General features: G+C 45.9%; 1 protein-coding gene across 4 annotated transcripts; it reads right to left on the bottom strand.

Moving 5' to 3' along the window:
• Positions 1-1281: 1281 nt before the first annotated feature.
• usp25 (ubiquitin specific peptidase 25) lies at positions 1282-26999 on the bottom strand. 4 transcript variants are annotated; one of them, XM_084474623.1, is made up of 26 exons: positions 26789-26999; positions 22268-22345; positions 21752-21896; positions 21347-21470; positions 20587-20749; positions 19278-19364; positions 18305-18442; positions 17755-17831; positions 17400-17473; positions 16300-16451; positions 15335-15462; positions 15111-15206; positions 14761-14925; positions 13740-14002; positions 12569-12639; positions 12033-12261; positions 11359-11667; positions 10288-10427; positions 9637-9804; positions 8175-8270; positions 6333-6511; positions 5162-5240; positions 4837-4916; positions 4361-4484; positions 3095-3287; positions 1282-2278 (listed from the first exon to the last, which is right to left on the bottom strand). In XM_084474623.1, the coding sequence occupies exons 1-26, from the start codon at positions 26828-26830 to the stop codon at positions 2106-2108; spliced, it is 3573 nt and encodes a 1190-aa protein (XP_084330749.1). In that variant the 5' UTR covers positions 26831-26999; the 3' UTR covers positions 1282-2105. The 4 variants fall into 4 exon arrangements, with proteins under 4 accessions (XP_084330749.1, XP_084330751.1, XP_084330750.1 ...); XM_084474625.1 differs by having other exon boundaries at positions 9700-9804; XM_084474624.1 differs by having other exon boundaries at positions 22268-22336.
• Positions 27000-27983: the final 984 nt, after the last annotated feature.

Below are 27983 nucleotides of genomic sequence, written 5' to 3'. Positions count from 1 at the left end.
AGATGGTCATTTATGGAAGCCCATATCCGCCAGCAATAATAATAAAATATCCTCATGTAAAGTCATAATAATGAGATAAAAAGTCGACATTGTGAGACTAGGTCCCTTCTTCCCGCGTTGGCTGGCCACACCGTGCGACCGATGTGCAATCTTGAGTAAGCTAAAAAATAAAATAATAAAATACAGGTGACTTGTGTCAATGTCAAATGTTAGATGGAAAGAATTTTAATCAGTCCGTCGTTGCAGCTGAACAAATTACAACATTGTTGTAAAACCTTTCTTTTTTATATCCTACTAAGTATACATAAACAGGTAACGTAGTGCATTGAAGATATGTCCTACGTTATGATATGCGAGTTATCCTTTGTCGCTTTCCAGTTTAGGGAAAGCGACACAAGACTGGATTTAATACAGATTATTCTCAGTGTGCCCACAACAAGTTGTTACGAATAGGCCTACTTACTCCTTCCGATCTCCCCAGAAAATTCTTTGAACATAACGTTTTCTATCATGCTATGGTGAAAGATATGGACTCTGTCCCTGGGGCCTCTGATGCTCCATCAAGCTTGGCGTGATCTCACAGGTGCTCGTGTCCCTGCCGGCTAGCTGTATTTTGTGCACTGTCTGGGGCTTGTTGCTTCTGTGGCCATTCGTCACTTATGATTCATTAGGTGTTTCTACCGGTTGCCATATTTGTCCTTATGTGTTTACGGTTTATTTAAGCTTTGGCCCATCCTGTAGGAAGCTGGTAGGGGTGAGTGGTCTTTCATTTGGTGCCCCATTTTCTCCTGTTTTTGTTGCGCTAAGGAGCTAGGCTTACCCATTGCCAAGATGAGGAAGTCATGTGGGCTAGCAGACTTGTTTGGTCAGACTCATGGTGCTGTTGGAGCCCCACCAAAAACATTACCTGCCATTGCGGAGGAGATGAGAAGATACCAGTAGGTCACTGGCCCTCACAGAAGACACTAAGCTGGTGGAAAATACACAACCAATATCCTTTCCTGGATCCAAGCTGGCAAAAAGATACCTTTGTATCCCAGGTACTAGCGTCTCAGCAGAAAGAGCCTTCTCGACCGCTGGAGACATCCTCACAGCACAAAGCAGAATATGTATCATCCACAAATTCCGCTGGAGACATCCTCACAGCACAAAGCAGAATATGTATCATCCACAAAGGGTTGGTCTCATGCAGCTGCCATAACTCTAAACGTTAATAACACAGGGATGAAGGGATGAGCGTGTTCTCAACAATGACGTAAAGAAGAATCAGACACAAACCTCTTTTATTTGGCCTAAAAGGGCCATAAATAAAATTTTATTCTCTCAATTTATTAACAAGCCACAGAGCGACCACAGCCCACTACCAGACGGCAGAGAAGACGTCTCCATTCGGGTGCAGTCCACGCGAGACCCGCCTACGGCCTCGGACACATCTCAAGACACTGCTTGTTTCATTACTTACTTAGAAAATAAAAATAAAACAAAAAGGAGATATGATAATACTGTACCCAACAGGTGGCAGAGCAGCAGGGTGATCCTTTCCACGTGGAAAGGAGAGCTTAAAAAAAAGAGCCGTGTGGTGGGGTGTGTGGGTGGGGGCTTTAACCAAACAGCAACAACAACCATAAAAAAAATTAAGCCCTTAACCGCTATTGTATCTTTCTTTTGCAAAGCACTAGCTGAATATGTGTTGTTCAATCGCCAGAGGATTGCCTCTCTCTCCCGTCTTTACACTTCGGTTTCTGCCTTCGCCCCACAACCAAAAACATCCTCCGTTGCATGTTACGTAACGTATAAAGTTTGAAATAATATTTATAATGATAAAACCTATAGCAGCAAAAAAACGGGAATAACGCCTATATGAGACTGACCCCTGGGTTGCGAGAAAGGCATGGGTTTTGAGAGAGAGAGAGAGAGAGAGAGAGAGAGAGAGAGAGAGAGAGAGAGAGAGAGAGAGAGAGAGAGAGAGAGAGAGAGAGAGAGAGAGAGAGAGAGAGAGAGAGAGAGAGAGAGAGAGAGAGAGAGAGAGAGAGATCCATGGGGTTTTGGCGCCCAGGGCAGGGGTGGGTGGAGGGGTAGGGTTGTGAGGGGTTGGAGGGTCTTGCTCATCTGCCCTCAGTGAGGGCCTTGGCCACAGTAGCCATGATGTGGCTGAAGCGCTCGCACAGCTCCAGGGTGGAGTAGGCGGGCACCTTGGGGGGTTCGTGGAAGCCCTTGATCTCCGTGGAACAGTCCAGTAACTTGGGGAGAAAGTCCGTCAGCTTCTCCTGTAGGTTGGCTGCAGTCGGCAGGAAAGAGTAGGAGGAAACAAAGGGATACAACGGAGGTCATTTTATGGCGTCAACAACCAGTGAACTCAAAGACAGGGAAGAAAAGGGAAATCACAAGATTCCTAGCGTGTAAAGGGGCTTGATCAACCCGCTGAAGAGGTTACATAATTCCTATTATTCTAACTGTCCGGGAAACGCCTAACCCTTTTCACCTGAACAGTGGTCATGATACCAAGAACAAGATATATTAGAAACGTGGGAAAACAACTTCACCCCAAACAACTGAAATGTCCAAAAAAGAAATAAAGAAAGAAAAACAATGTGTTCATTTGAATAAAGTAAAAACAATGTTCTAATAAAAGCACCACGTCTGCTGTCTACATAGTTCATCACTAAAATTAGCCTGGAAATCCAGACCCACATCTAGAAAGCTGTAGGGTCTGGCAACAAGTAATGAAAATGGCCCAACTCGAGGGGCGGAACCAAGCATGCATTTGAAAATATCACTGCACGCAATTGGATAACACTACGACCAATCAGAAGAATACAAGGGGTGACGTATCCAGACCAGCGGAGCTAACCAATAGATAAGAATGGCCGTATCCGATCGGTAAAACAGCAACGCATTTGGCCCGCCTATATCAGATACACCGATGTGATTGGTTAATGTTCTGGGTTTGGGCTATCGGGGAGTGAGTATATTGCTGGTTCCCAGAGTCACTCGCTGGGCAAATTCAAATTGTGCTCTCACAAGAACTCAAGAGCAGAGAAGAGCTAAGGGAAACCATTTATTTGGGGTGGAGGGGGTTCTTCAGCAGACTCACGCTCCATCTCTTGGCCCAGGTAGGAGCACCAGCGGTTCCTCATGTCCTCCACGGCCAGCAGGTCCTTCTCCGCGTCCTGCACCAGCAGCAGGGGTATGCAGGGAACCACCAGCTCGTTCATGATGCCCAGCCCTGTGGTCACCTCCGGATCCTCGCCAGCCTCAAACATGCCAGCTGCTTGCTCGTTTAGTTTCTGAACGTAGAAATATAAAGGGACGTTATACGATAAGTATACTTTAAGTACTTTTCCCCCCGCTTAGGAGTTCTCAGAAAACGCTCCCGGCTAAACTCCATGACCCTGCAGTAGAACACACACACACACACTATTGAGGCTCCACACACACACACACACACACACACACACACACACACACACACACACACACACACACACACACACACACACACACACACACACACACACACACACACACACACACACACACACACACACACACACACACACGTTGAGTGAATACGGTTGGATTTTGCACCAAAAAAAACATCGACACACATTAAAGTGTGTCAACGTTAGCAGTGTTTTCAATTAAAACAAGAGCCAAAAGGTAAACAGCTAAGCAGGCCCAGGCTGGGAGCCAGAGGTCCTGGCCAGAGATCTGAGGTGTCCGATCGAGACATTGAGAGCTTTTTCTTTTTTTTTACCCCAAGGTTAGCTGAGGACATGGTTAGGTCTCAATGTAATGTGTTTACACTCGCTGAGGCCGCCTGCTTCCTAGCCCCCCCCCCCCCCCCGCTCCAGTGATCACATTTCGAGCACAATGCCAGTCTTGGGTTACTGGGTTCAGTAGCAACATGATCGCTATGGGCCTTAACTGGGGCAGACCGCGCCAAAATACCCAACCAGCGGGCCCCTCCGTCAGCCAGAGTCCCGGTAGGGACCAAGAGAAAATAGAAGTTTGTATTGGATTGTTACAAGATTAAAAACGTATGTATGTTCCCATGGCGGCTGAATGCGACCTGTTAGCTAGGAGTGGTGAATTCCCCGACTGCTTGTTTGCTCAAGCAAGGGAATATTTTCGTAGAAGATCCATTAATACAACGTTATTATTTTATGCCAAAATTGAACAGATGCATATATGGAGCGGACAGATTGGTTGCTGGAAAAAGCGAGTTAAGGATTCTATCATCCATGTGCTGTTGTGTCTGACATCAAGTTGGCCTCATTGAATTCTCACTTCAAGTGGGTATTTCTCATCCACACAAATTTTAGCAAAAGTCCCCAAAATTGGTAAATGTGTGACTTACTAGCAAACACTCGCGGCGGAAGTGACTGAGAAATGCCTCGTCGTGACCCCGGTTAGGCCCCTTGGAAACCAGCTCATTGTTGTACTGGTACGAGTAGATCAGGTACATCAGGGCCTCCACATAACTGGAAAGAGTTACAGGAAAAAAGGAATGCAGTAAGTAAGAATGGTTGCCAAGTAATAACGCAAGACCTACAAACAACCATCTGTTTTTCCCAATGCATTGGCCATCTTCAAAATATCAGCTCTCATTGCCAACAGCAACGGAGCTATGTTATGCCATTATACCTATATATACTTATTCTTAAGTAAGCAAGGTGCCAAGGAGCTGTCTGTTTGTTTACAATACTGCTTACGATTTCCTTACTGCCATCCACAGTTCAGAAATTAATAAATGCCGCTTGAATAAAAACAAATACAAATGGTTGGCTTCAACTGTAATAATGTATGGAGAGGGGTTGAACAATTTCCTCTTACTTGGACTTTTGGAACATCTCCAAACCAATCATCAGAAGGGTGGTTGTATCCCGGAAAGTCCTGTAGTCCTGGTGCCACATCTGATAAAGAGTAGCACATGAGTTTGCATCTAAAATGAATTTGAACATTCTAGTAGTAGTGGTAGTGCTTTAAACATGACTTCTTTAACTGAAGACATTTCGTGCCGTCTTCATTCTTGACATCCCTCTTTTTTGGTATTGGCCTTATTCAGAAGCACGGCTGAATGACTCCCAAGTATTTAAACCCAATTAAACCCAATTCGACTCCTTCAGCTAGACATCCAAGAAAAAGAAGGGGTCCAGACCTCATATTCCTCAAGGTTGACCTCCTCTGGCTTAATGAGGTCCAGTTTGGCACGCGCCACATTCATAATGCTCTTACACCTGAGGAAGAGAGAAAGAGACAGAGTGAGAGCGAGACAGAGGGAGCAAGAGAGAGAGAGAGAGAAAGAGGATGGGCTGATGTAAGTGGTGAAGATGGTGAGTCACTGTGTGATGTACTCTAGCAGATGAGATGGCCCGCCCTGCCCTGGGGCCTTTAACACGGTCTAATGAATCACTCTTTAGTGCTGAGGAGAAGTGAACCGCTTCTCTGGAGAACGCTATTGAGGCCACGTTGCACACATAAATCTAATTATCCGGCTCAAAATAGAGAAGGGAGAAATCAATTCTTCTCTCATGAATATGGATTGAGGCTAACAAGCGAAGTTGAAAAGTTTTTCAAGAGATGGCAGTAAATGGGGGCTCCACTTGATACCCAAATGGCATCACTATCTGCATCTTTGGGGGGGCATTTATATTTAGTAATGAGTAAATGAAGCCTCTGCTCATTGCAATTGGAGGTACAATGAGTGTGTGCATAGGTAGGATGAGACTTCATCCAGCCGCTGCAGACAGTGAGCCAGTCCGTGGTGGTGTGTTAGTAGTTGTGCTACCCCCTGCTGGTCATTTTGAAAAATATCCCCCCTTCAATTAAAATGAAGCCTGCAACTCCTCAATGGCCTGCCAATAACAAGGTTGATGTATTGGCATTTCTTCTATCTGCCTTGTTGATTTTCGGCCTGAAAAAAAACATGACTGCATGGCTCATCGAATACATGTGTACACAACCATACTCTTACAAACAAAGAATGTGCTGGAGTAGGCTTGAAGGTTTTCTAAAGCGAAGGCCATGTGTGGCATTCATATAACTTAATAAGAAAGAGTCTTTCCATTAGCAATTCCTGTTTGTCTCAAAGCCGTTTCGGGCTCGACAACACATAAGACCAAACTGTGAAGTTGGAACCGCAGGTGCTGCACCGATGGCTGATGGAAATGGAAATGAGCTTTCAAGTGCGGCCATCGGTCTCCGTTTTATTCGAAGCATTAGCATAAGTGTAATCACAAAACCATGCACCATATTTTAAAAGATCCTCAAGACAAAGCGTCCCTCGGGTCTAACGTTGCCCAGCGCACTGCGGCGGCGGCTCCACTGACCTCTCGTCGAAGGCCAGGTTCCTGTCGGCAAACTGCGTGAGCAGCGTCCTCTCCAGGATCTTCTTTGGCGCCTGGTTGAGGATGAAGTAGACGACGGCGTGCTGCAGCCGGTAGTCGTTATCCGAGGCCACGTCCTCCTCCGCAAACCGCATCAGGCGACTGTACTCCACCTTGATGGACTGCGCGCATACGGGGGGTGGGGGGGAGAGAGGGAGACCACAGATGAACCTCCGGGGGGAGCCACCTGCCTCCTGATTGAGGTCAGGCTTCAGAGGGGATGTGCGTATTTTTAGGGGGCGTTTGCCCCCCCCGCCGAGCGACGCGCTACGAAAAAGGATGATGATTGAAACGTATTTGGCGCGGTCATGATCCAGTGCCGATGTGATTGAGTGCAAAAAGTTTGACCGCTCCCCAGAGTCGCGGCGCCTACGGAGTCTGATGTGATCTGATCAACTTAAGACTCATCCATCATTGTTCTCTGTTGATGCTGCGCACGCCATGTCCCTAATACTAGTAAAGTATATTCAAACTCGACAACAATAAACCCACTGATTACCAAAAATATATTAGGTTACCAATGGAATTGTTTTCCACAATAAGAAAAACATGGTCAGTTCATGCATTCCAGGGGTGTTTTTAGACTGATATTATTGACTTATTATTCATATAAAAAGACTAAAGATTTAAATCAGAACAGGCCATCAATAAAAGAAAACCCAAGAATTTCATTGAGGTCTGAACACATAAGAAAGATTCAAAAACACAATGTTAATTCTACATTAGTTTAGTTTAGTGCAGCCATTCTCAACCTTGGGGTCCCGACCCCAATTGGGGTCGCGAGATGATTTCTGGGGGCCGCCAAATCATTTTGGAAAAATAGAAATTTATTTATTTATTATTTATTTATTTAATTTTTATCAAAATGTATGTAGCGTCCGACCGGACGTTAGAAGGACGACGAGTGGTTGGACTCAAACAGGCATTTTATTACTCAAAACCAGTTACTGTCGGCCGTAACTACACCAAAACACCAACGAACCTGTCCACTAGTCTCATGTCTGCCCTTCTCATTCACACATACAGACACTAGGGCTGTCAACGAATATTCTAAATTCAAATATATATTCGAAAAACAGACATTCAAAGGTGAAAATTAATATTCGAATGTGGAAAAACACACACCCGCGGCTGTCTGCTTTGCGAGTGGGCGACCAGAACACTACAAGACAACAGACAAGAGTCAAGCGACAAGTCAAGCGACAAGAGTCGGGACCTTAAATTGCTTGCACAAAACTCTTGATCAGCACTCAGTATTTGTTTATTGTTGTTGTTTATTTAAACCAGTATGCGCAGAGAGAGTGAGGGGGAGCGAGAGAAAAAGAGAGCGAGGTCTGTCAAATATGTTTAAACTTACTTTTTTTTTTAGCAATTTTGACAGCCCTAGTGTGTGTGTGTGTGTGTGTGTGTGTGTGTGTGTGTGTGTGTGTGTGTGTGTGTGTGTGTGTGTGTGTGTGTGTGTGTGTGTGTGTGTGTGTGTGTGTGTGTGTGTGTGTGTGTGTGTGTGTGTGTGTGTGTGTGTGTGTGGTCGCGTGCATGTTAAATTGGGGGTCGCGACTCAAAAAGGTTGAGAACCACTGGTTTAGTGGACAGACACTGGCCATGTTTTTGCTTTTCTTGGATGGGCTAAACACTACCATCGCCCTGTTCTAAATTGAGTTGAACTTCCCCACATAAAAACTGAAAAAAATAGAAGAGAAAGAGACACAAAGACATGAGATGTGAGTAGAAGGGAGAGGGAGAAAACACAGGGGGAGAGGAAGAGGAGTAGAAGGGGCAATATACCTTGAAGAAGGCTGCCTCGGGCCCACTCTTTTCAAATACATTGCTGGATTTGCCAATGGCCATAATTATACCCTGCATGTTTGGGGTCAGCATCGCCTAAAGTCAGGGAAGGGGAACTGTGGTTAACAGCACACAGTGTTATCCTTCAGAAGCACTGGGAGTCAGACAAGGCGGGTCCTCAGCTGTGAGCCACCCGTTCAAGCAGTCCAGAGCATGCCAGGCATTGATTAGCAGTCCATGCAGAGGTTACAAGTGACAAGAGTGTGTGGTCAGTAGAATGACACGATCCATTACCAGGGCACGACTTTATCGAGGACAACCGGCTGTAAAGAACACCATGCAGCCAGGGTTAAGGCTGTTAGGAACAAGACAACAGCCAAGGCATCGTGTTAAGAAAACGGGTTTAGTGATTGAGCGCAGTGCAATCCGATCCCACGCACCTCTGCAAACACACAGACCCAAGGGACTACCGTTAAAGCAAAGACGAGATAAAGAGTGTCCCACTGCGAACATCCAAAAGACCCATGCAGAGCAACCCAGTGAAACACCTGACCCCAGCTGCCGTTCAAATGCTGTTGCAGATGCAAACATCAGGGGTCAAATGGACAGAGTCACACATTCATCCAACCACCAACATCTAACCCCCCACCTACACCTGAAAGGTCAGGATAAGCTTGGTATGAAAGAGTCTTCTTGAGACCAAAGGCAGGCTGTTTCAAATGGAGGGTAGGGGGAGGTGACTTTTCACACAGGAGCGCAGAAGGTTGAGCAATAGAGTTGCCCTTTGTCAGGTTAAACCAGTGGCCCTTTTCCTTGCCCGTAATGTCCCTTAATCTTGAGCTCAAAACAACAAGGGAAAGAGAATCGACGCCACTTTTTCTCAAGTGTGAAAAATCTGTTGGGCAAACCAGGAGAGACGCCCTCATTCCAACTCAAACAGGTACAGACGTCTTGATGCAAGACAGGGAAAGACAACCTGACGAGGGTGGGGATTAGGATTATTTTCCCTTCCTTTATACCGGTATTCACACAAATCCCGCCTCGCATGCAATGACTGAAACGGGCTCCTATGATATAACTGTTTGCTTTTTAGCATTTGGCTAGCAGTTTATTAAATGTAGCAACAGTATGGAGAGTAAAATGTTGATTAGATGTATTTGGTATGAGGTGATAGGTGTTAAGATATGTCGGGACTAAAGGTATAGAGTTGGAAATAGTCATATTTGGGTAAAAGTAATATCTTATCTTAAAACGTCTTGTAACATTAAGAGGTTTGAATTGAGGTAAATAGTTACCATGGTTATGTTTAACCAACAAGTGGGTTTAAGCTCTGGGAATGATTGCTGAACCAATCAAATCCATTGCGAGTGGTAGGGAGGGCTGGGATTGGTTGAATACAGGTATAACACCAAAAAGGACAAGTGCAGCGGTGGAGGGGGAGGGGGGGTGCTGCGGGCGCTACCTCATCATCGTACCCCCCTTCCTCTGACTCAATGACAAAAGTTCCCACGTGGGGGATGGCCACCTCTACTGTACGCTGGGCCGGCCCCTGGCCCTCCGCACTGGGCTGGGGGGGAGGAGCAGGGGACTGGACCCCAGGCTGGGGAGAGAGGGGAGCGGGGGGAGGAGACTGTGGAGAGAATGGGACACAGACACACATAAACAGAGAAGAAGAATGGAGGAAGGAGAAAGTCTTGGAGATTGCGCGGGTGGAAAAATGGTAAAAAAAAAAAAAAAAAAGGGACAATAGAGTCTTCTCTATTACCAAGCCTGTTTTCACATCATTGTTTACAGCCACTCAGTTCAGCATGTAGATACTAAACCTTGATTTTTTTCGTTTTGTTTTATAATCATTTGTATCTAAAGTGAGCCATGTCAGCAAATTGGTATAAATCCGTCTTTTTTACACAACAAAAAAAAATTTTGATCAAAGATAAGAGAGGTACCGGTATTTAATTCTCTAATCTCATGGTCACACATACAGAACAAGTGGCATAGAAAAAAGTGACACCAAGAAATGTGATTCAATTCAAGCCAACTCTTTGAATAAAGACTCCGGGCCAAGGATTGGCCCGTCTCCCTCGGAGCAAAGTGCTAGTGTGTGTGAACGCACCGCGTTCAGCAGCGTCTCGGGGCTGGTGTCCTCCTGTGCAGCTGCAGCCTGTGAGATGGCTCTCTCCATGTTCTCCTGGAGCTGCTTGGAGTCCGTGGTGGGAGAGGGCTGCTCCATGTACTCTGGGTCCTGCATTGCCACTGCGACATACAAAACCAACAGGAGGTTTATAGTTGATGCCATGCTACGGTGACGATGATCCAACAGACCTCAAACGCTACGAGCGGATGCAATAAGACCCAACCATCAACGCTGAATTGAATGTTGAAGTTAACAATAGACAATAGACAAACAATAGTCTACCAACTTTCTGAAGTTGATTTCATACCGTCTTTCATCAAATCATTTGTGGAGGCTATGGAGCACATGACATTTAGTGTACATGACATATGGGCTAATGAGCTAATAGCTTTGAGGATGGCGGCAAATTTTTCTATTTAATTCAAAAATGCATTACAGAAACGATTTTGCATTCAATCATCATTAATGGTGAAAATGATATTGTACAGTATAAAACAGATTGAAAATGGCACACAAGCAGGAACTGTGTCATTGATGAATGACAAAACTGCTGCTTGGATTGGATTCCACTTAGTCTTGCATTAGCAAACTGTCAACGTAATGCATGTCCAGCTTCTCAAGGTGGACGAAGACGATCTGGACTGAGGAGAGGAAACCAACCCTGCATGCGCTCGGTGGCTTGACAGAACCATTAATAAATATACTGCCAAAATGAATCAGGTGGATGCTTTCTGATACCAGTTGAAGTCAACGACACCGAAGGTACGCATTTATCTATAGTTTCCCAGACAGAAGATACTCGTTTCATTGAGAATGATGACAATATAAAAAAACATTAACTGGACGTGTTGTTTTAAGTGAAACTTAGTACATTGTAGTACATTGTAGCACCCTACTTCTTCAGAGGCAATATTAGAATAACCATCGATTGGTCAGCCGTTTTAAATCACTCACCAAGCACAACAGAACAAAATGGTCAATGCATTGTGTCTCAAACAGACCAAAATGGGAGTATACATAGTGGCTTTGGAGGGGCGTGACCCTACCCACCTGTGTTGTCCGGAGGACTGTACTCGATGCTCATTGGCTGGGGGGAGGAGGAGGAGGTGGCAGTGGAGGAGGCTCCAGAGGCTGTGGAAGAAGCAGCAGTAGCAGCAGCAGCAGCAGCTGCAGTGGCGGCAGCAGCGGCGGCAGCGGCCAGGGCCAGCTTCTCCTGCTGGGCCTTGCGGGCCTGCAGGGCATCCCACTCCTCCATCTCCTTGTCAAACAGTTTGTTGTCTTCCTGGACGAAGCGCCGCAGGTCTGCCGGCAGCTTGTCCAGGCCGCTCAGCACCTGGCCCGTCTCCTTGTCGAACTCCTCTGCGGGGAGAACCAATGGGAGTGGAGCGTTGGAGCATGGCATCGTTAGACTCTCGGCATCAAGAATATTAATCTGGTGCCGAAGCATGAATTCTGCTGTTTGATGAGGAAACCCATTTCAAATATTGTAATTTAATTTCAATTAATTTTAACAGTGTAAATATATTAATAAAAATATAAATCAACACATATGAACCAGTCTCTCAGTGCATCTCTAGTCAAAAGATACACTGCACTCAATCCATTACATATACCAACCCAAATGAGAAAACCAAGATTACATACATACTGGTATTACATAGCAGAGGAATTTCGGTCCAATATGAATAAAAAAGGGCTGCTAAAGCCCTCCCTGGACGCCCTACCTTCTATGAGGAAGGGCTTCTTGTCGTTGATGTACATCAGGCAGTAGGCGCTGGCGTTCCGGTAGCCTCCGAACGAGTCCCGCACCAGCTCCTCCCAAGTGGACTTGGTGACCGAGACGTCGTTGTACTTCATCCAGCGCCGCTGGTGCGGGTCGTAGATGTAGGCCCAGTAGTGGCCCGCGTTGGCCTGGCCCTCGTGGACCAGAACAGCGTGCAGCCGGTACGGGACCTGCAGCAGGCAGGGGGACAGACACGCTTAAGTGCTGAGGAACTACGGAATAAAAACTGCCAACAGATGGGCCGCTAATGGGTTATGGCTGCATTTAAAACGATAAGCCATGAAACCGTCTGACCTCATTGGACGCAGAACCATTAAAGAGGTTACTTATGAGAATTGGGAATAAAATGGCATTTCCAGTGGCGTTTATTTGTCATTAATTGTGATATTTGATCAAGATCATGTGGTGGTACGACTTGGAGACCTATTCATGCATCAGCTGAGGATTGTCAATCGAAACACAACAGTGGGCACCCACCTGCATCATGGACTTGTCAGAGTACATCAGCTCAATAGTTCTGTGGATTCTTGAGATGCTGCCCTGTAGATCTGAAAGTAAATAGTGTAAATATTAGGCAATACAATTAATCAGATATAAGTAGTGTTGAATCTCGAATCATGAGACAAAACTATGTTGGAACCAACATTTACCATGACTGGCCTGGCTCTATTAGTAAGCTCAACACCCGTGCTTACGTAAAGTTTTGTTTAGATTGTACTGCTCCCAGGTTTGACTGGGGTATAGAATGAATGTTGGGTAGCCAGAGTAGTAGCTTACTAGAACCACCTAATAGTGTTCATAATACATGGTACTTATGGCACGTTTCCACCGGCGGGTGCAGGTCGGTTCGGTATGAAAAGGTGCGGCACGGTTCGCGTTTCCAAAAGTTGGCAGGGTCCGGACTGAGCCGTACTCATCTTGCAGTACTCCTCCGTTGGGGTACTGAGACATCTGAAAGGGTGCCAACAAGTTCGAGCTACACACACCGTCCGTTGATTGGTTGACAGAATCGTCCCTTCTGTGCGACAGGGGGATACTGACCAACAAACTCAGTACCCGTGAGGTATTTCTGGACAATGGCAAAAGCTTCGTTTATTGAAGAAAATGTTGCGCAAAAGTTTGACACACTTCTTGGACGTCCTACATTGTTTCTCTTTCTTCATTGTGTTGCGTTCTTCTTTTTCCTTGGATTTACGCTGTGTCACGATGCTTACGTAGCTGCCACGGCTATCGCCATCGAGCTTAAACCCCGCCCTACCACAAGTGTACTGTCGATGGTGAAACCGCGAGCCGTAACTGAGCTGGGCCAAACCGCACCTTCGCTACTGGGCCAGGGCACGCGTGGCCGAAGCGCAAACGGCGGTGGAAACCTGCCATAAGTGGACGCCTTCAGCCAACGAGCCTTAGACTACCGCGCTCACTCCCAAGTATGGTTGTTGATGGGAAACTGTTTGCGAAACACTGTGCAAAGTACACACAGAGCCACACCCGCACCACAGCCGTGCGCCAATCTGCCAAAACGACGCCCTACTGTGGATCGCAGACAACGCAGTGCTATATGCTGACAAATCTGGGTGTGAGTCAATAGGCCCGAGCCCAAGTTTAAACCAGTCCCTCATGACGATGTCTGCGGCTGCAGGCGTCATACCGCGGGTGTCGTTCTCCACCTCGCTCCGCCAGCGATGCAGACAGCCCTCCAGCACCCGCAGCTCCTCGTCCGTCACATGCCTGGGCGCCGGGTGCATGGGCAGGTCGGGGGGCAGCCGCGACTGTGTGAAGGGCTTGTGGACCTGGGTCCTCTGCTGTGGGGCCGGCGACGGGCCCTGGCCGGCGGCCGACCCCTGGGCCAGCGACGGGCCCTGGGCCAAGGATGGGGCGTCGGGGGAAACAGCGGCGGCCTGTTCCACAGTGCTGCGGAATCACAGAATGATGATGATGAGATAGAGCGAGAGAGCGAGAGATGTATATATATATATATATACACAGAATACACACATTCTCCACTGTATGGGTTTATACTTCCCACGTGTAGATGTACGCGTATGTAGATGCTGAGCACTTTACATTTTTGAAAAGGGTCATATGTTCCACATTGAAGAGCTTATAATGGATAATTGATGGGGACACAACTAGACTGTATGTATTTGTGTATTGGAATCATAACCTGGTGGATATTGCATTTGATTCTCAACAGATATCAGTTTACCTAGAATCAATTATGCCTAACCAAGGTCATTTCAAAACGCTCGTAAATGTAATTCTGATTTGACAAACCTCTGAGCAAATAAATATTTTTGGAATAGGGCCAGTGTTATCAACCATTATATTACAGTAAAGTTTAGTCTGCATCTGCAAATGTTCTACAGACCAGCAAGAGTCCCATCTGCACATAAATGTTTCAGCCATCTCAGCAGTCAGAAACTCAATGTAGACAGAGTGTCAATGTCAGTGTCTCTTTCATTCATTGGTTCCATTCTGAACCTTTCACTTCAAATACGATTATTGCAACATTCATGGAGTCTACAAGTGTGAGAAGAATGTATATTCAGAAGATGCAATGAACATCATAAAAAAGGTAGCAGAGAGAGTTTTAATATCAGGGTTTAACTCTATGTAGACATATCAACTCAATGTACAGTATGTATATTGATCATATTCATGCAACCAACCTTGGTTGGGGCAGCTGTTGCCCTGTTGTGCCACCAGGGGGTGCTGATGTGTCAATGTCTTCCACAGGGGAGGTGCACACCGGCTTACTGGAGGCAAACTCCATGGCGTACTGGAGGACATCTGCCAGAGGAAACCTCTTGGGGCCTGAGCCATAACTCAGATACCTGGGGGAGAGGTGGAGAGAGGGGGGAGAGAGAGAATGAGAGAAAGAGAGATACGAGTACAAAGAAATAAACTAATTACAGGTTGGAAAAGGGGCGGACACTGTATGATTAAGAGCGAGTGACGGCTCTAGTTGTGCAGGATTCAGTTAATTATAAGGCAGTCGTCAAGAGGAGGCATGCCAAACCTCTCCAGCCGCTGTTGGAGCAGCGTCAGGTGCTCCTTCAGCCTCCTGATCTCCTCTCTCTTGATGCGGGTGACGTCTCGGTTCCTGTCCATGTACCTGAGAGAGAACAGGACACACGCACACACATACATACAGACAGACAGGCAACCATCAGTGTCAGTCAGACAGCAAGGTGTATTTTCAGGTCCTTTCTCTCTCCATCCCTCCGCTCCCCCTGGCTCTACCTGTCCATGTACAGCATGGAGGGAAACTCAAGCTTGTTGTGGATCTTCTCGGGCCGTCCAAGCGCTTGGTTGAACTCAAATCTGGACAGTTCAAAGGTCAACACAGGAGGGAGTTCAGTGAACCAGTGCTGAAAGACAATAGGGATGTTGACATTAGAGAAAGCAGAATTTGCAGCAGAAACAGCATCCAAACAAAATGTAAAAGTAGTGCAAATTCAAACTGTTCTCTCTCATTGATAAAAGGTGAGCTAATTGCAATGACAATGCTAATTGTAAGCCTTGACAGACTAGGTATCAGTGGCAGTGGCAGTCCAAGGCCGCCCACAATACACAGACACAGTAACCCTAAAGCACACCCCAAAGCCCTATCAACACTTCAGCTTTGTCGATTTTCCTATTTTCTGTTGTATCTCCACCACAACCAACTAGTATTCAAGTGCCGTGTCAGAGGCTACTCCAGAGGGCTGACTGCTGTCATTTCCCATCAATGTGCTGCTAGCCTCCTGTAAATAGTCTCCACCAGCTGGTCAGCGTGACATGTGCAGCCTCCCAGCCATCCAGAGGTCAACCCCCCCCGTGGACAGGACTCGTCGTGAGGAGCGAACCACCAGCTACCATAAGCCACTCAATGTGTATAATGGAGGCGGCCGGGGGTGCCGGGCCTGATCATTGAACTTCAAGTGAAAATCCGTAGCTGTTTTGTTTGTATTTGCTACATAGCTAAAACAAAGTATTTGTCTGTTTAGTACCTCGAGAAATTAATTGAAGTACGTTTACAAAAACTTGGCATTGACTGTGTGTGTGTGTGTGTGTGTGTGTGTGTGTGTGTGTGTGTGTGTGTGTGTGTGTGTGTGTGTGTGTGTGTGTGTGTGTGTGTGTGTGTGTGTGTGTGTGTGTGTGTGTGTCTGTGTCTGTGTGTGTGTGTGTGTGTGCGCGCACACGCACAAGAGCCTTGGGACACTGACCTCCTGCCCAGACCTGGCAGAGTTATCTGCTGAGTGCAGGGACTCGATCTCGCCCTCAATCATCGCCGCTTCCAGACACTCATGGAGGTCCTTGAAGCCGTTGACCTGCAGGGGGTACTGGCCAAACATCTCCGTGTTCTCAAATTTCTTACCTGGAGAAGGGAGGGATGCAGATGAATGCAAAACTCACAGATAGTAAATATAACATTCAGACTTAAAACAGCGACTTTGATAAAGACAGCCGTGTAGTAGTAGACGGTTGTATGGTGGAAGAAGAGCCACAGAAAACCAATAATGGGTGTACAAGGGAGAGCATCACACCACGGATGCGAGTGTACTGCAACAGAAAGAGACGGGCGGAGACGGGGAGAGGAGCATATGTACAGGCTCAGTGTAGAAGTGGGTCAGGCGTGAGGGAAAGTGAGAGATGCAGAGCGCTTTGGGCGAGAGGAGAGCGAGAGAGAGAGGCAGTGGAAAAAAGAAAAGCAATAATTGGAGCCATTTCACACTCGTTTGCATCCGTGCTGATTTTTTCCTCTAGTTCAGCAGTCGGTCACTCATCAGAACCACTTAAAGAGCAGCGGCAGCAGCAGAGACTCTCTGCATGGAGTACTGATGAGATGTCAGAAAAGCACGGGGGTGGAGGTGGTGGGTGGATCTGGTTGTTTGGTGGACATGCAGATGAGGCATTAAGGTCATTTTACGAGCGGGGAGTTCGTCCGCTGGCCCGGCTCTCCGTGGCTCTGGGCCAGTATTGTCATGCATAATAAACGCAATGTCAATCAGCCACCAAGGTCCTCCAGGATCAATGCGGCTGCCCTCTTCCTCCCTCCGCCTTCTCCTCTCTCTCTCCCTCCCCCCCCCCCTTTTTTTTTTTTTTAAACATGGCCTATATCTCATTAAAACAAGGTCACCTTTCATTACCGGGGGCAGGGGCTCGCACGCTCTCTCTCTCTCCGGGCTACTGCTGCCCGGCCCCAGCCTTTATCTCCCCCCTCTGTCTCCCCTATTCCCTTTCATTTGTTATCTTTCTCTCTTCCTGGGTCTCCCTCTCTTCACGCCGTCGCTTTGCATGTTAACACCCCTTCACCCCGCCTCACCTTCCAGCACGCCCACGGCCAGGAAGCGGCCGTAGAAGAGCTCCACCATCGGGTTCTTTGGCTTCTCGCCCTCGCTGAAAGGGGGTAAACAAAGAAAAAAAATTAAAAATTTTAGAAGTACCCCTCACATCAGCACAGGGGGAATACAGGAAGATATCAGCCCTGGCTGTTAATACAGTACTTATCTGCCTTAGAGACGCAGGGCTAATGAAAAGAGGCACTCGCTTGTGTTGACCTCTGCTGTCTACTTAACCGCCATAAAAAGAAAAATCTATGCCCAGAGCTTTTAGCCGAGGTGAGCAAATTTAGATGTGCATTTATGTGTGCTTGCGTGTGTGTACGTGCGCGTGCGTACCGGTCCTCTTCGGCCTTCATCTGGAAGGCGTCCTCCAGCCAGTCCAGCAGTTTGTGGGTGAACTCGCTCACATCCTGCTGTTGGCACAATAAAACACACCAAGGATAATCAAAGAAGCCCGCTGGAAAAAGGGAGTGAATACATTATGTAGGTCCGAGGAGCGTCCTACCCGCAGGGAGCTAAGGCATAGTCCAGGCAAACCAGAGATTAGTCATTTGTTTGAGTGGCATGCCATGGTGTGACTCATGACTTGTGAGCCATTGAGGGACCTTTAGTGGACCGTAGGGCGCCGAGACCACTCCATCATACAGACGAAGGCCGTTTCCCTCTCACACCCAGGTCAATGGCTCTCCCAACCTGGCCCTCTCCGCGTGGTGCAGCAGCATGACTGATGAACGGTGTCTGGAGCCCCGGCCTCGGTTAAACCTCACGCTTAGCGCGCCGGCTAATTGGGATGTGCCTCCTACATTTTTTTTTTTTTGCACACTGTGGTTTGGGGAGGTGTTTTGACGGCACGCTTTTGTTTTCTTTATGAATGAACCCAGGCTACCTGCTGGGACTCGCTTGACTTGAAGGCGTCTTTGAGGATGTCGACGGCACGCGACGGGTCCACGTACTTCCTCTTGGAGCCCACCATGAGGGAGAAGAGGTTCCTCAGCTCCTGCATGAAGGGCAGGTTCCTGTGCTCCTGGGTGGAGGACAACGGAACAAATGTGACCCACTGGGACCCGGTGGAAGCACACAGATACCATTCAAATTCTGGAATACGGTGTAGTGCAAATATTTACTGTATGAACATAAAAGTAAACTTTACTGATGATGCAGCGCTATTCTATTTTAGATATAAAGACGTTTATGTCACCCCCGACAAGTTTATTCCCAGTTAAGTGATGTCAGCATGAAGACCAATAGAACTGAGATGCATCATAAAACACAGTTTATACGGCAAGATCAGACTGAAGGAGGTTTGTACTTGGGTGTCTCTGCCATCTCTGGAGCAAGAGGCCATGGATTAACACTGCATGGGACTGCCATCAAAACATGGGCTTACACCATACTAGTAGCAGGACACTAACCCTTATGGTGAACTCGTGTGGATGTTTGTGAAGGGGACTGAAGGAAACTGCACCTTTTCCGACAAAAAAGATCAGCACAAGATCCTTTGTGCGCCCTGCATTTTAACTAGATACATATCCATCATGGAGTTTGTGAGCGAGTGAGTGGGCACATTCCACACCAGGGTTTGGTAAACATGTAGACTGGAGGTGGCTTGCTAAGCTGCTGTAACCGGAGGAGAGTAGTGCGACGCTGCTGAATGCAATGTCGTAACCTCCTGCCATTGATATCATAATGATCATGGTAGAGACCTTTCGCCCCTTCCAAGGGGTCTAAGGTTAAGAAAGGTCTAGGGCTTGGTAAAAACAAAATACAAAAACTGATATAACATAAGTGAACCAGCTTCACAAAATAAGTTAAAGATAGGCTATACCAGTACCCTTAGACAGCTTGGGAGTTCATCTCACCTTCTGGTTGCGAGGGAGGTCCTGCACCCTGGCCGGGGGAGAGTAGTGGAGTACCAGCCTCTGGAACTCCAGCAGGTTAAACAGCGACTGAGAGGAGGACACACAGGATACACAGGAGTCATTTCTCTGTCACAACGTTCAAAACCAACCCTGACCTGATGATCAATTAGAGGATAAGACGATAAACAAGTACTTTAACTCTCTGAGTACTGTCATGCTTGCTTCTAAATTGTATTCCAGACGGGCCCACTATCATGCTGTTGTTGATGGGACAGAGCTGCACCGCTCACGTGACCTCAGATCAGGGTTCATCAACAGCCCGGCTCTGCTGTGTTATGTCTTGTGCAATGGGAATTTCCCTTAATGATTGAGTGCAATGGAGAAGTTGGAGACAGTTAGTCACGTCTCACGAGGCGGCGCATGCCAACTTCGCAGCACAACATCGTCCTCAAACACCATGTCCTAGCACAGGGTGTCTGCAAGTACGCGTCATCGGAATGCACTTATAAAAGATTGCGCCAGCGGCGGTAAAAGACCTGCGGTGATAGGTGCACTGAATCATCAAATGACAACCGTACTCAACCGTACTTCTTTTTAAACATTAACTGATATTTTCATTCACAGATACTTTGCTCTTTTGGTACCTGAAAAGCAACTGGCATAAAATATGACCAAACGTATGTCTTCAGTAGTTATAATAAATGTAATTACCTAGTTTATCACACTAGCCTATGATTGACTTTTGCCATTGGTTTAACAACAGGGTCCACAGCATTGGAAAGGTCTTACGAGTGTCTGCCCTCAATAAGATTAAAAGGGGTCAGCGAGAAAAAGATGTCCCCTCCAAGGCTGCCGCCTTGCACTTTGGGTCGAGTGGCCAATCACAGCCCTTGGACCCGTGACCCAGAACCGCCAAACCGTTTTAGTGTGACAAAACAGACACTTGTTAGAAATGCTGCTTCATCTTCACTCATCATATTATGCATTGTCAAGAGTTGCTTATCACGCGCTCTGAGAAAATCGAGTGCAGGGGTCAGGCTACAGTGCAGAAGCCCCCAGCCTCCTTAAGAGAGACGTCTGTTTGTCGAAAGGGAGAAGAGAGTGAGTGAGTGAGTGTCACCATGTGACGGCGTATCTGGTGTACCTTCCAACATATTTGTATTCAGTTGACATGCCACCGTGGCGCCACAGGAAGACAACAAACCATGCAAGTTGCTGTGACAAGGATGGGAGGGGGGTAGACTCAATAGCTTCAAGCACTGATGAGGGAGCTCTTGATTTTTCCCGGCTCACAGTACGTGGGATCTACCTGAATGACGGCACTGAACCAGCAGGTGTTGCCGACGTTCTTGAGGCCCACGGGACAGTTGTCCATCCGCTTCCTGTCATGGGGGTCGGGCGAGTCGCTCCAGACCTCTGTGTGGGTGCGCTTCAAGCTGGCCTTGTTCTCCGCTATGCTGGCCTCCAGGACTCTGAAACATAGAGGGAAGGATGACACAATGCAGATACAATTGTAAATATAGCCACCTTGGTCTAGGACACAAATGACATGTTGATGCCTCTCTGAGGGTTTCTCCCCAAAGAGACTTGGCTTCACATTGTTCCCCATTTAGCACAGAACAAGCCTGGGAATGTGGCCATTTAGTGTTGGGTTTCAGGTGGGTTTCTGCCTCTCTGCACTTGACCCCCTGCACCAATTCAGATCTGTAGCGCGTGAGAGATGATGTCTACTCAACCAGCAAGGGCTTCAGTGATTAGTTAGGTAGACACACAGTGTACAATATTCAGAAGTATTTATGATTATTATGACTTTACTAAAAAGAGTTGGAATTCAATGTTTGGTGATTCTTTTTTTTCTGTTTTATCACACCTTTGTCTATAGCTGCACAAAGGTTATTTAGAGATTACATTTCATTGATGTTGCAAGTCCAACATCAATGATGGACATGTGCACGTGTCTGTTTTTGTGTGTGTTGTGGGGGAGGTATGCGTGTTGGCTAGTCAGTAGACGTGATGTTGGGGGGTGGAGGAATACAAGTTGGCAAGTCAGTAGCATTGTTGGCCAGCACCTGCTGATGGCCTGCTCCTCATCCGTGATGCCAGTCTCTCTGAAGGCACGGCTCGACTCCTCCAGGCTGAGAGCGATGGCCCTCTGAAGATCATCCTTGTCATCGCCGGTGAGGTCGATCACATCTGCACATACACACACCGCACTCTCAAGTTGGGATGTCAGAGCCTATTATTAGCATGGCGACAGCTGGGACCTTGATATGGCCTGATATCAACATGGGTCATAACATCCAGACATATTGCAGAATGTATTACGTTTTGGCAGTAAAGGAACTGCCCATCACTGTTGATTTTAGCAAAACTGCAAAACAATTCTTCTCCCCCAATATCCTCCTTCCACATACATGTATAATAAATAAAGGATAATATAGTGGTTCTTCATGGTGGACGTTGGCGTTGCTTACTGGTGTCTGCCTGGCTGCCCACGCTGATGTATCGGTCGTTGGCCACCTGAGAGGTCTGGTAGTACGTGGGCTCATCTTGCTGGGGGACCTTGGCGTTCTTCTCCGTCAGAAAGGCCACTGCCTCGGCCAGGTCTCCATTGCTCACCTGCAGTGAGAGGAGCCGCCGTATTAAAGACAACACGGAACGGGCCCCGGAGCACGGCTCACTCTGGTGATGTAACGCATGTCCTTACAAAACTTAAGTGGGATGATATCTGCCTCGCCAGGATTAGATGTCCGTATAATAACTCCCACGTACCATGTGGGAGTGTGTTTTGGCAAACAATGTTGAATTAGGTGCATAACATGACTGAGGAATTGAGCAAAGATAAGTGAAAATGCAATGTTGTGTTCACTGGAGACTTTGAGGCAAGGGTTATTGGATATATTATGCAAATCTCATGTCAATCAAACAGAGCTCGTCTGACTGTTAATAATGCATGTCCACGTGTGCTAAGCTAAACCTTTATACGGTACCTGCAGGGCTTGCTGGAGCAGTTGAATGTCTGTGGTTCCTGTGACCTCCTTTAACTGGTTTATTAGAGTCTGTTGGTGCTAAGGGAGGGGAGATGAAGGTAAACATAAAACAATTTAGTGGATGAGCGAGTGAGCTAGTTTAAAGAAATTGCAAGTTAAACTTGTTTAACGTCATAATTCTCAGTTCAGTTTCTCAGACAAGCTGAGAAAATTGTATCTGATCAGACACATGTTCTGCACACAGAATACCAGCTTCTACCATCAGGTAGACGCTACAGAGTCCCCACTTGCAGGCTGAACCGCTTTAGGAATTCATTTGTGCCCACCTCAATAAGGATCCTAAATGCCCCCAGGGGCAAACAAATTGTGCAATAGTACTACTGATCATGACCCATGGTGTAATACAGTGTGTGTGTGTGTGTGTGTGTGTGTGTGTGTGTGTGTGTGTGTGTGTGTGTGTGTGTGTGTGTGTGTGTGTGTGTGTGTGGGAATTGCACTGTTTCTTGTATGCTGTATGATATATGTGGCCTGGGTCGTATATGTATGCATTGTCTGCATTCATTTGTATTGTTATTTCTTTTATGTAAAGCAGCTATATGTGACAGCATTGGAGTCCAAGACTCATTTCCCTCCAAGGATAATAAAGCATATCTTATTTTATTATTATATTTTGGTGATTGTTACGGGTTCTACAATATATTACACTTGACTTTCAGAATTCTTCTAACCAAAACGATATTTTGGCCCTTGGAGGCATGTATCCTACAAGGTTAAACCACAACATTCCTTTGCACAAACAAGCAACTCACTGTATAACACTTTGTTAGTTGTGTGTCTCACACACACACACACACACACACACACACACACACACACACACACACACACACACACACACACACACACACACACACACACACACACACACACACACACACACACACACACACAAAAAGGAAGCCAATCATTGCACCGATGACGTAATATTCCATACAATACAAATTAAGAAGGTGGATGAAGTGCCCTTAGAGTCTGCGCCTGCAGCAGCCTTCGTAGGCAGTGTATAGGCTAGGGGTGAACGACAACTCGAACATATCCCAGATTAAAAACAGAAAGATAAAAAGAACATCGATCATAATATGTGACAAGAACTCCCAGATAGCATACGAAGAATGCCTGCTTCAACAATCCAACACCATCACCTCAAGCTGTTAGAATGCTAGGGTGCTACACCCGGTCTCTGGCAAGCTCTGCCCAGTCGGAAGCAGGCCAACAGAGTGGTAATTAAAAATACTCTTTCAAGCACTGAGAGGCAAGCTGGCAACCATGGGTAAAAAAAAGGCTGATGCATTTATAATAACATGTTGAATCAATACAATCATTGTTCCAGAGATGGGCAAAGTGGTCGAAGTGACCGTTGGAATGACCGACTTTGAGGCCACATTTCACATATGGGCTGAGAGATGGGCTGTCGGAGTTAACTTGCAATAGGACATTCTAATTCAGATTCAAACAATTACTTTAGTGATTGTGATGCCTTCTGCATATTCAACAATACTTTATTGTGTGTGGTAGATTGATACAGAAAAACATTGAATGATGAGCATGTGAGGAGATACCTCAACGTCTCACCTTTTCAAACACAAAATCCTTCAGGGCGGGGTTTTTACACAAAGACTAGACCAACCGTGTCCGATTATGCGTGCGCTACTGAAAACATGTGACCTAATAGTGAAATAGTGAAAGTCTTAAAGTTGCAGCATTCCACAGGCCACTCATCCCAGTGTCACACCCCATTGAGATCCTACGCTTCAATTCTCTAAGGGCACTGCCTACATTCATCCATCCTACTAGTCACTTCAACAATGTCTGGTTGAAAAAGCCTTTCCGCACATCTATATTTACAGCACAATTACATCAGTGAAACAGTAGTGAATAATGCACTCGTACGCCCCACTTTTTCTTGGTAGAGTGCGTGAGGATAATGCATCAAAGGTGTTGAGTGTGCCAGTACAAAAACACAACACACTTCAGTTAGGCCTACACTATTTTAGAAATGTTATCAATTAAACAAAATACACTGTGACGTTGATTCAACATGGACCATGCAGATATTCCTTTTCCTAGAAATAGGATTTTCCACACACAGGATATTGTTTTTGGAATCCCAGTCAATGAGGTAAAACTATTTTCAAAGGCCTACTTTTGGCGCAATGCAGCCGTCTGAACAGAGTAGAATACACAAGTTAGTAATTTGCCGTGCAGAAGCATGAGGAGGGAGTTAAGACCGCAATCCCAACTGTACACTTTGTTTGCAGCACAATAACAACAGTGGCCCCATGGACCACCTCTTCAGTCCAGCTGGGGAAAGCTGTTTATTGCCTCTTGAGGTCTGTAATCAAACCATTGACTTTCCAGTCAGTTTATTGTTTAATGAACCTGTTACGCTCGGTCGAAAGCCAGTAAAATGGTCTCGGCACAGCCAATTCAAAGCATAAACACTGACTCATAGGCCACTTTGGGCCTGGTGTGTTTGTCACATGTTCATACCATCTTGCATGGGGGAAGCTGTAATAATCCTCATATTAACTATGTGGATTTATCAAATGGAATAAGGCCTCAAAATGTAAAGTAATATAAATGCTAATAGACATTAGAAGAATACTCTATAAATGTTAAGTGATTACAGTATACAACAAAATATGGGATAATTATTAATTTTGGTTATCTTATATTCTGTTACAAGCTGAAGGAGATCCAATCAGTTCATGCCTGTGTGGTGACTGAGGAGTCCTGAAATATAAGCTAAAGTGAAGATGAAACCTTGAGAGTAGGTTCTACTAAGAGCCTGCCACTAGGTATTTTAGAAATCAGAACCCCTTGCTTTATTTAACAAAGGGGTAGCTTCATGGGAAACTATGTTTGTTGCCAACTGTTTTTTTTTTTACTGCATTGTGCTTGCTGAACAAAGATCAATACATAAAGATCAAATAAACGTTTTTCTTGACTCCTAAATTGAGAGGCACAACTTCTAAAAAAGTCAAAAAAAATAGTTATTGTATTACTAGGTTATGGAATGCCAATATATATCAACCAAAAAAGCATTCATTCATTGCAAGATTATTTTAAAGGGGAGATTTCTTCATAGCAACACAATAAAACATTGTTTGTTTTACATTACCACACCCTGATTTGCAGGCCAGTGCACATTTTATTTTCCCAGTGCCACAAATATTAAGCTAACCTTGAGGTAAATTTGTGCTGCGTGCACTCCCATTAAAGTTTGACATAAACAAACATTTCCCCCAGGAGATGTGCTAAATGTGACTTGATCCACAACCAAGATTTCTGAACTGTCACTAGATGTACAAAACAAAAAGAACTGGGATTCACTTTTGGGATTTACACACTCATGGGGAGTGTGTAAATCCCAAAAGTGAATCCCAGTTCCAGTTCAAAAGTGAATCCCATTAACTGATAATGGAAGAATGGGGTAGCCCTTTATGTTTAGTTAAAACGGTGGTCCTGTCGCAAACATACTTCACAAACATGCCTGATAACTCCCATGTATTTGAAAGCACACAAACAAGTGTAAGGTTACCAACATGAAAAACAAAATCCATTTGATTAAATACAGCCAATATAACACCACTTGGCAATCGGCTGGATCTGTCTGGTGGCTGCATAACATGTGTTATGTCTTGGCTGTGTTGTTTGCTACGATACTTTTGAAATGGATTTGAGATGGACAGCGACAGACTGTGCTGTGTATTCCGCCTACGTGTAATTACTTTAGACTAGTTTACTTCACAGTTGGCATTCTGGCAGTGGCAGGTGGGGGACCTGCGCACCCTAGCTGCTCAGTCACCCAAGGAGCCAAGGAGGCATCAGGATCCCTCCCCGACGTCACTAGTGGCCATGCCTTGTAAACAAAGATATCGGTGACCCAGCCTGCAACGGTCATTTGAGGTGTAGGCCTAACTTCACCCCTTGATTTCAATACAAAGGACAACAATTACTTTGTGTCCTAGACCCTATCATTGGTTCCTATAAAATACATGGCAATACTCTACGGGAATAAAGGTGGAGGTGCAAATCAGACCAGTGAACACAGTCTGGCCTAATTTGTTATAGCCAAATGACTAATAAATCACCAAATGAATGCGACCGAGCGCAATCTGAGGATGTGTTTACCAGGCGTGTCGTAATTACATCGTTGAGTACAAAGCAAAACTAGAGCGAGTGTTTGTGCTGCCAGTTAGCGATAGCTCCCACCTAGCCTCCTATTACTGTGGACGTTGTATTCTACATTAGGCCTAAGTTATCTTTATTCATTTACAGAGGCCAACAGTTACTGGTATATAGGTGGACCGCGTGATTCGTTTGGATTCACTCGGCCAGGTGGTTTTTACAGACACTCGCTTAGAAAACTGAATTTGACTGTAGTGTATTTCATGACGTTAAGTTTTAACTAGCCAAACAAGCTAAAGTTAGCCAAGCCCCAAGTTAGCATAAGCTTACCTTTTGAGAATGCTGTTGGAGGACATTCTGCTCGACGGTCATGGCCGGTTCAGGGTGAAGTGATGATAAAGTCAAACCAGTATGGCGAAGCGCTTTTTTTATTTTATTAAACCAAACGAAAACAAGAGCTACGATGTTTCCTTCGCAATCAGCGACATAACGGGCGCCATGGCATAGCAGCGCAAGACGTCAGGCATGAAAACATTGCTGCTCCTCGAAATGTGTTTTCGATTACTCATGTCTGTCTGAACTAAGTATACGTCACGGGTAAAACCTGTGAACATGACGTAACTGAAAAATTACACCGATACAAGAACACCAAGAAATAACTGATTGATAATGTCTCTTAATATATATATATATTTATATATACATATACATATGTAATTTAAAAGGTGAGAATGGCACGGGTTGGGGTAAGGAGTGTCTGGTGTTTTGTAAGGTGTTTCTCAGTTATTAGAGGATGAGGATGGATAGAGCATGGAATGATCAACGATGCGTTGCTGTATATAACGATACGGTTGCATGTACACACATGCAAACCTTGTAGTTCCTTCCCACTGAACACCACAGGGAAAAAGCAGCACCTGTCACTATTCATGGTGAATGGTGGCCCCAAATACTACACCCGCTGTAGTTCCTTGCTCTCAGTGCCATAGAGATTGAGGTGTAGCCTATACCTGTTTCCACAAGCCGTTTACTTCCCTGTGGCCAGGCTCCATGTTGCGGCCCCAGATGAGAACTCTTTGGAAAAGTGTAGATATGACATACCCTGCAGTATAAGAAAATAATAAGCAACAGAGGCAGTCCAGTTCCATGGGGTATACCGTTCGGCAGGTGAACTACTCTGTGGCCCCTTTATTTGATATCTAAGGCAACTTACAACCATTCATACAACCATTCATACACAGACATGCATACATACTGCTGTGTAAACCATGCAAGGTGACAGCCAGCTCATCGGAGCAGGTAGGGTTAGGTGTCTTGCTCAGGGACACCCCAAAATTCAGCTAGGAGAAAGTGGGGATTTGACAAGCAACCGCTCTACCTCCTGAGCTAAGCCAACTTGAGCATGCAACTAATAATCATTATTATTTGTTTACAATTGTCAACTTTACAGCACTTAAGCCATCTAATGTTGTCTCTCTATAAATCAATGTGACTTGACTACTATTAAGCACTTTTATCCAAATCA

The sequence above is a fragment of the Micromesistius poutassou genome (assembly GCF_964030765.1).
Source record: "Micromesistius poutassou genome assembly, chromosome: 10".
In the NCBI taxonomy this organism is placed as follows: domain Eukaryota; kingdom Metazoa; phylum Chordata; class Actinopteri; order Gadiformes; family Gadidae; genus Micromesistius; species Micromesistius poutassou.
This window is presented reverse-complemented; position numbering and strand designations above follow the sequence as displayed.

Coding starts and splice junctions, on each gene's coding strand:
- usp25 (XM_084474623.1), bottom strand. CDS start 26,830: ATGACCGTCGAGCAGAATGTCCTCCAACAGCATTCTCAAAAG. Junction 17,832..18,304: donor AGTCAAGCGAGTCCCAGCAG/GTAGCCTGGGTT, acceptor TTGTGCCAACAG/CAGGATGTGAGCGAGTTCAC. Junction 11,668..12,032: donor GAAGCCCTTCCTCATAGAAG/GTAGGGCGTCCA, acceptor TTCTCCCCGCAG/AGGAGTTCGACAAGGAGACG.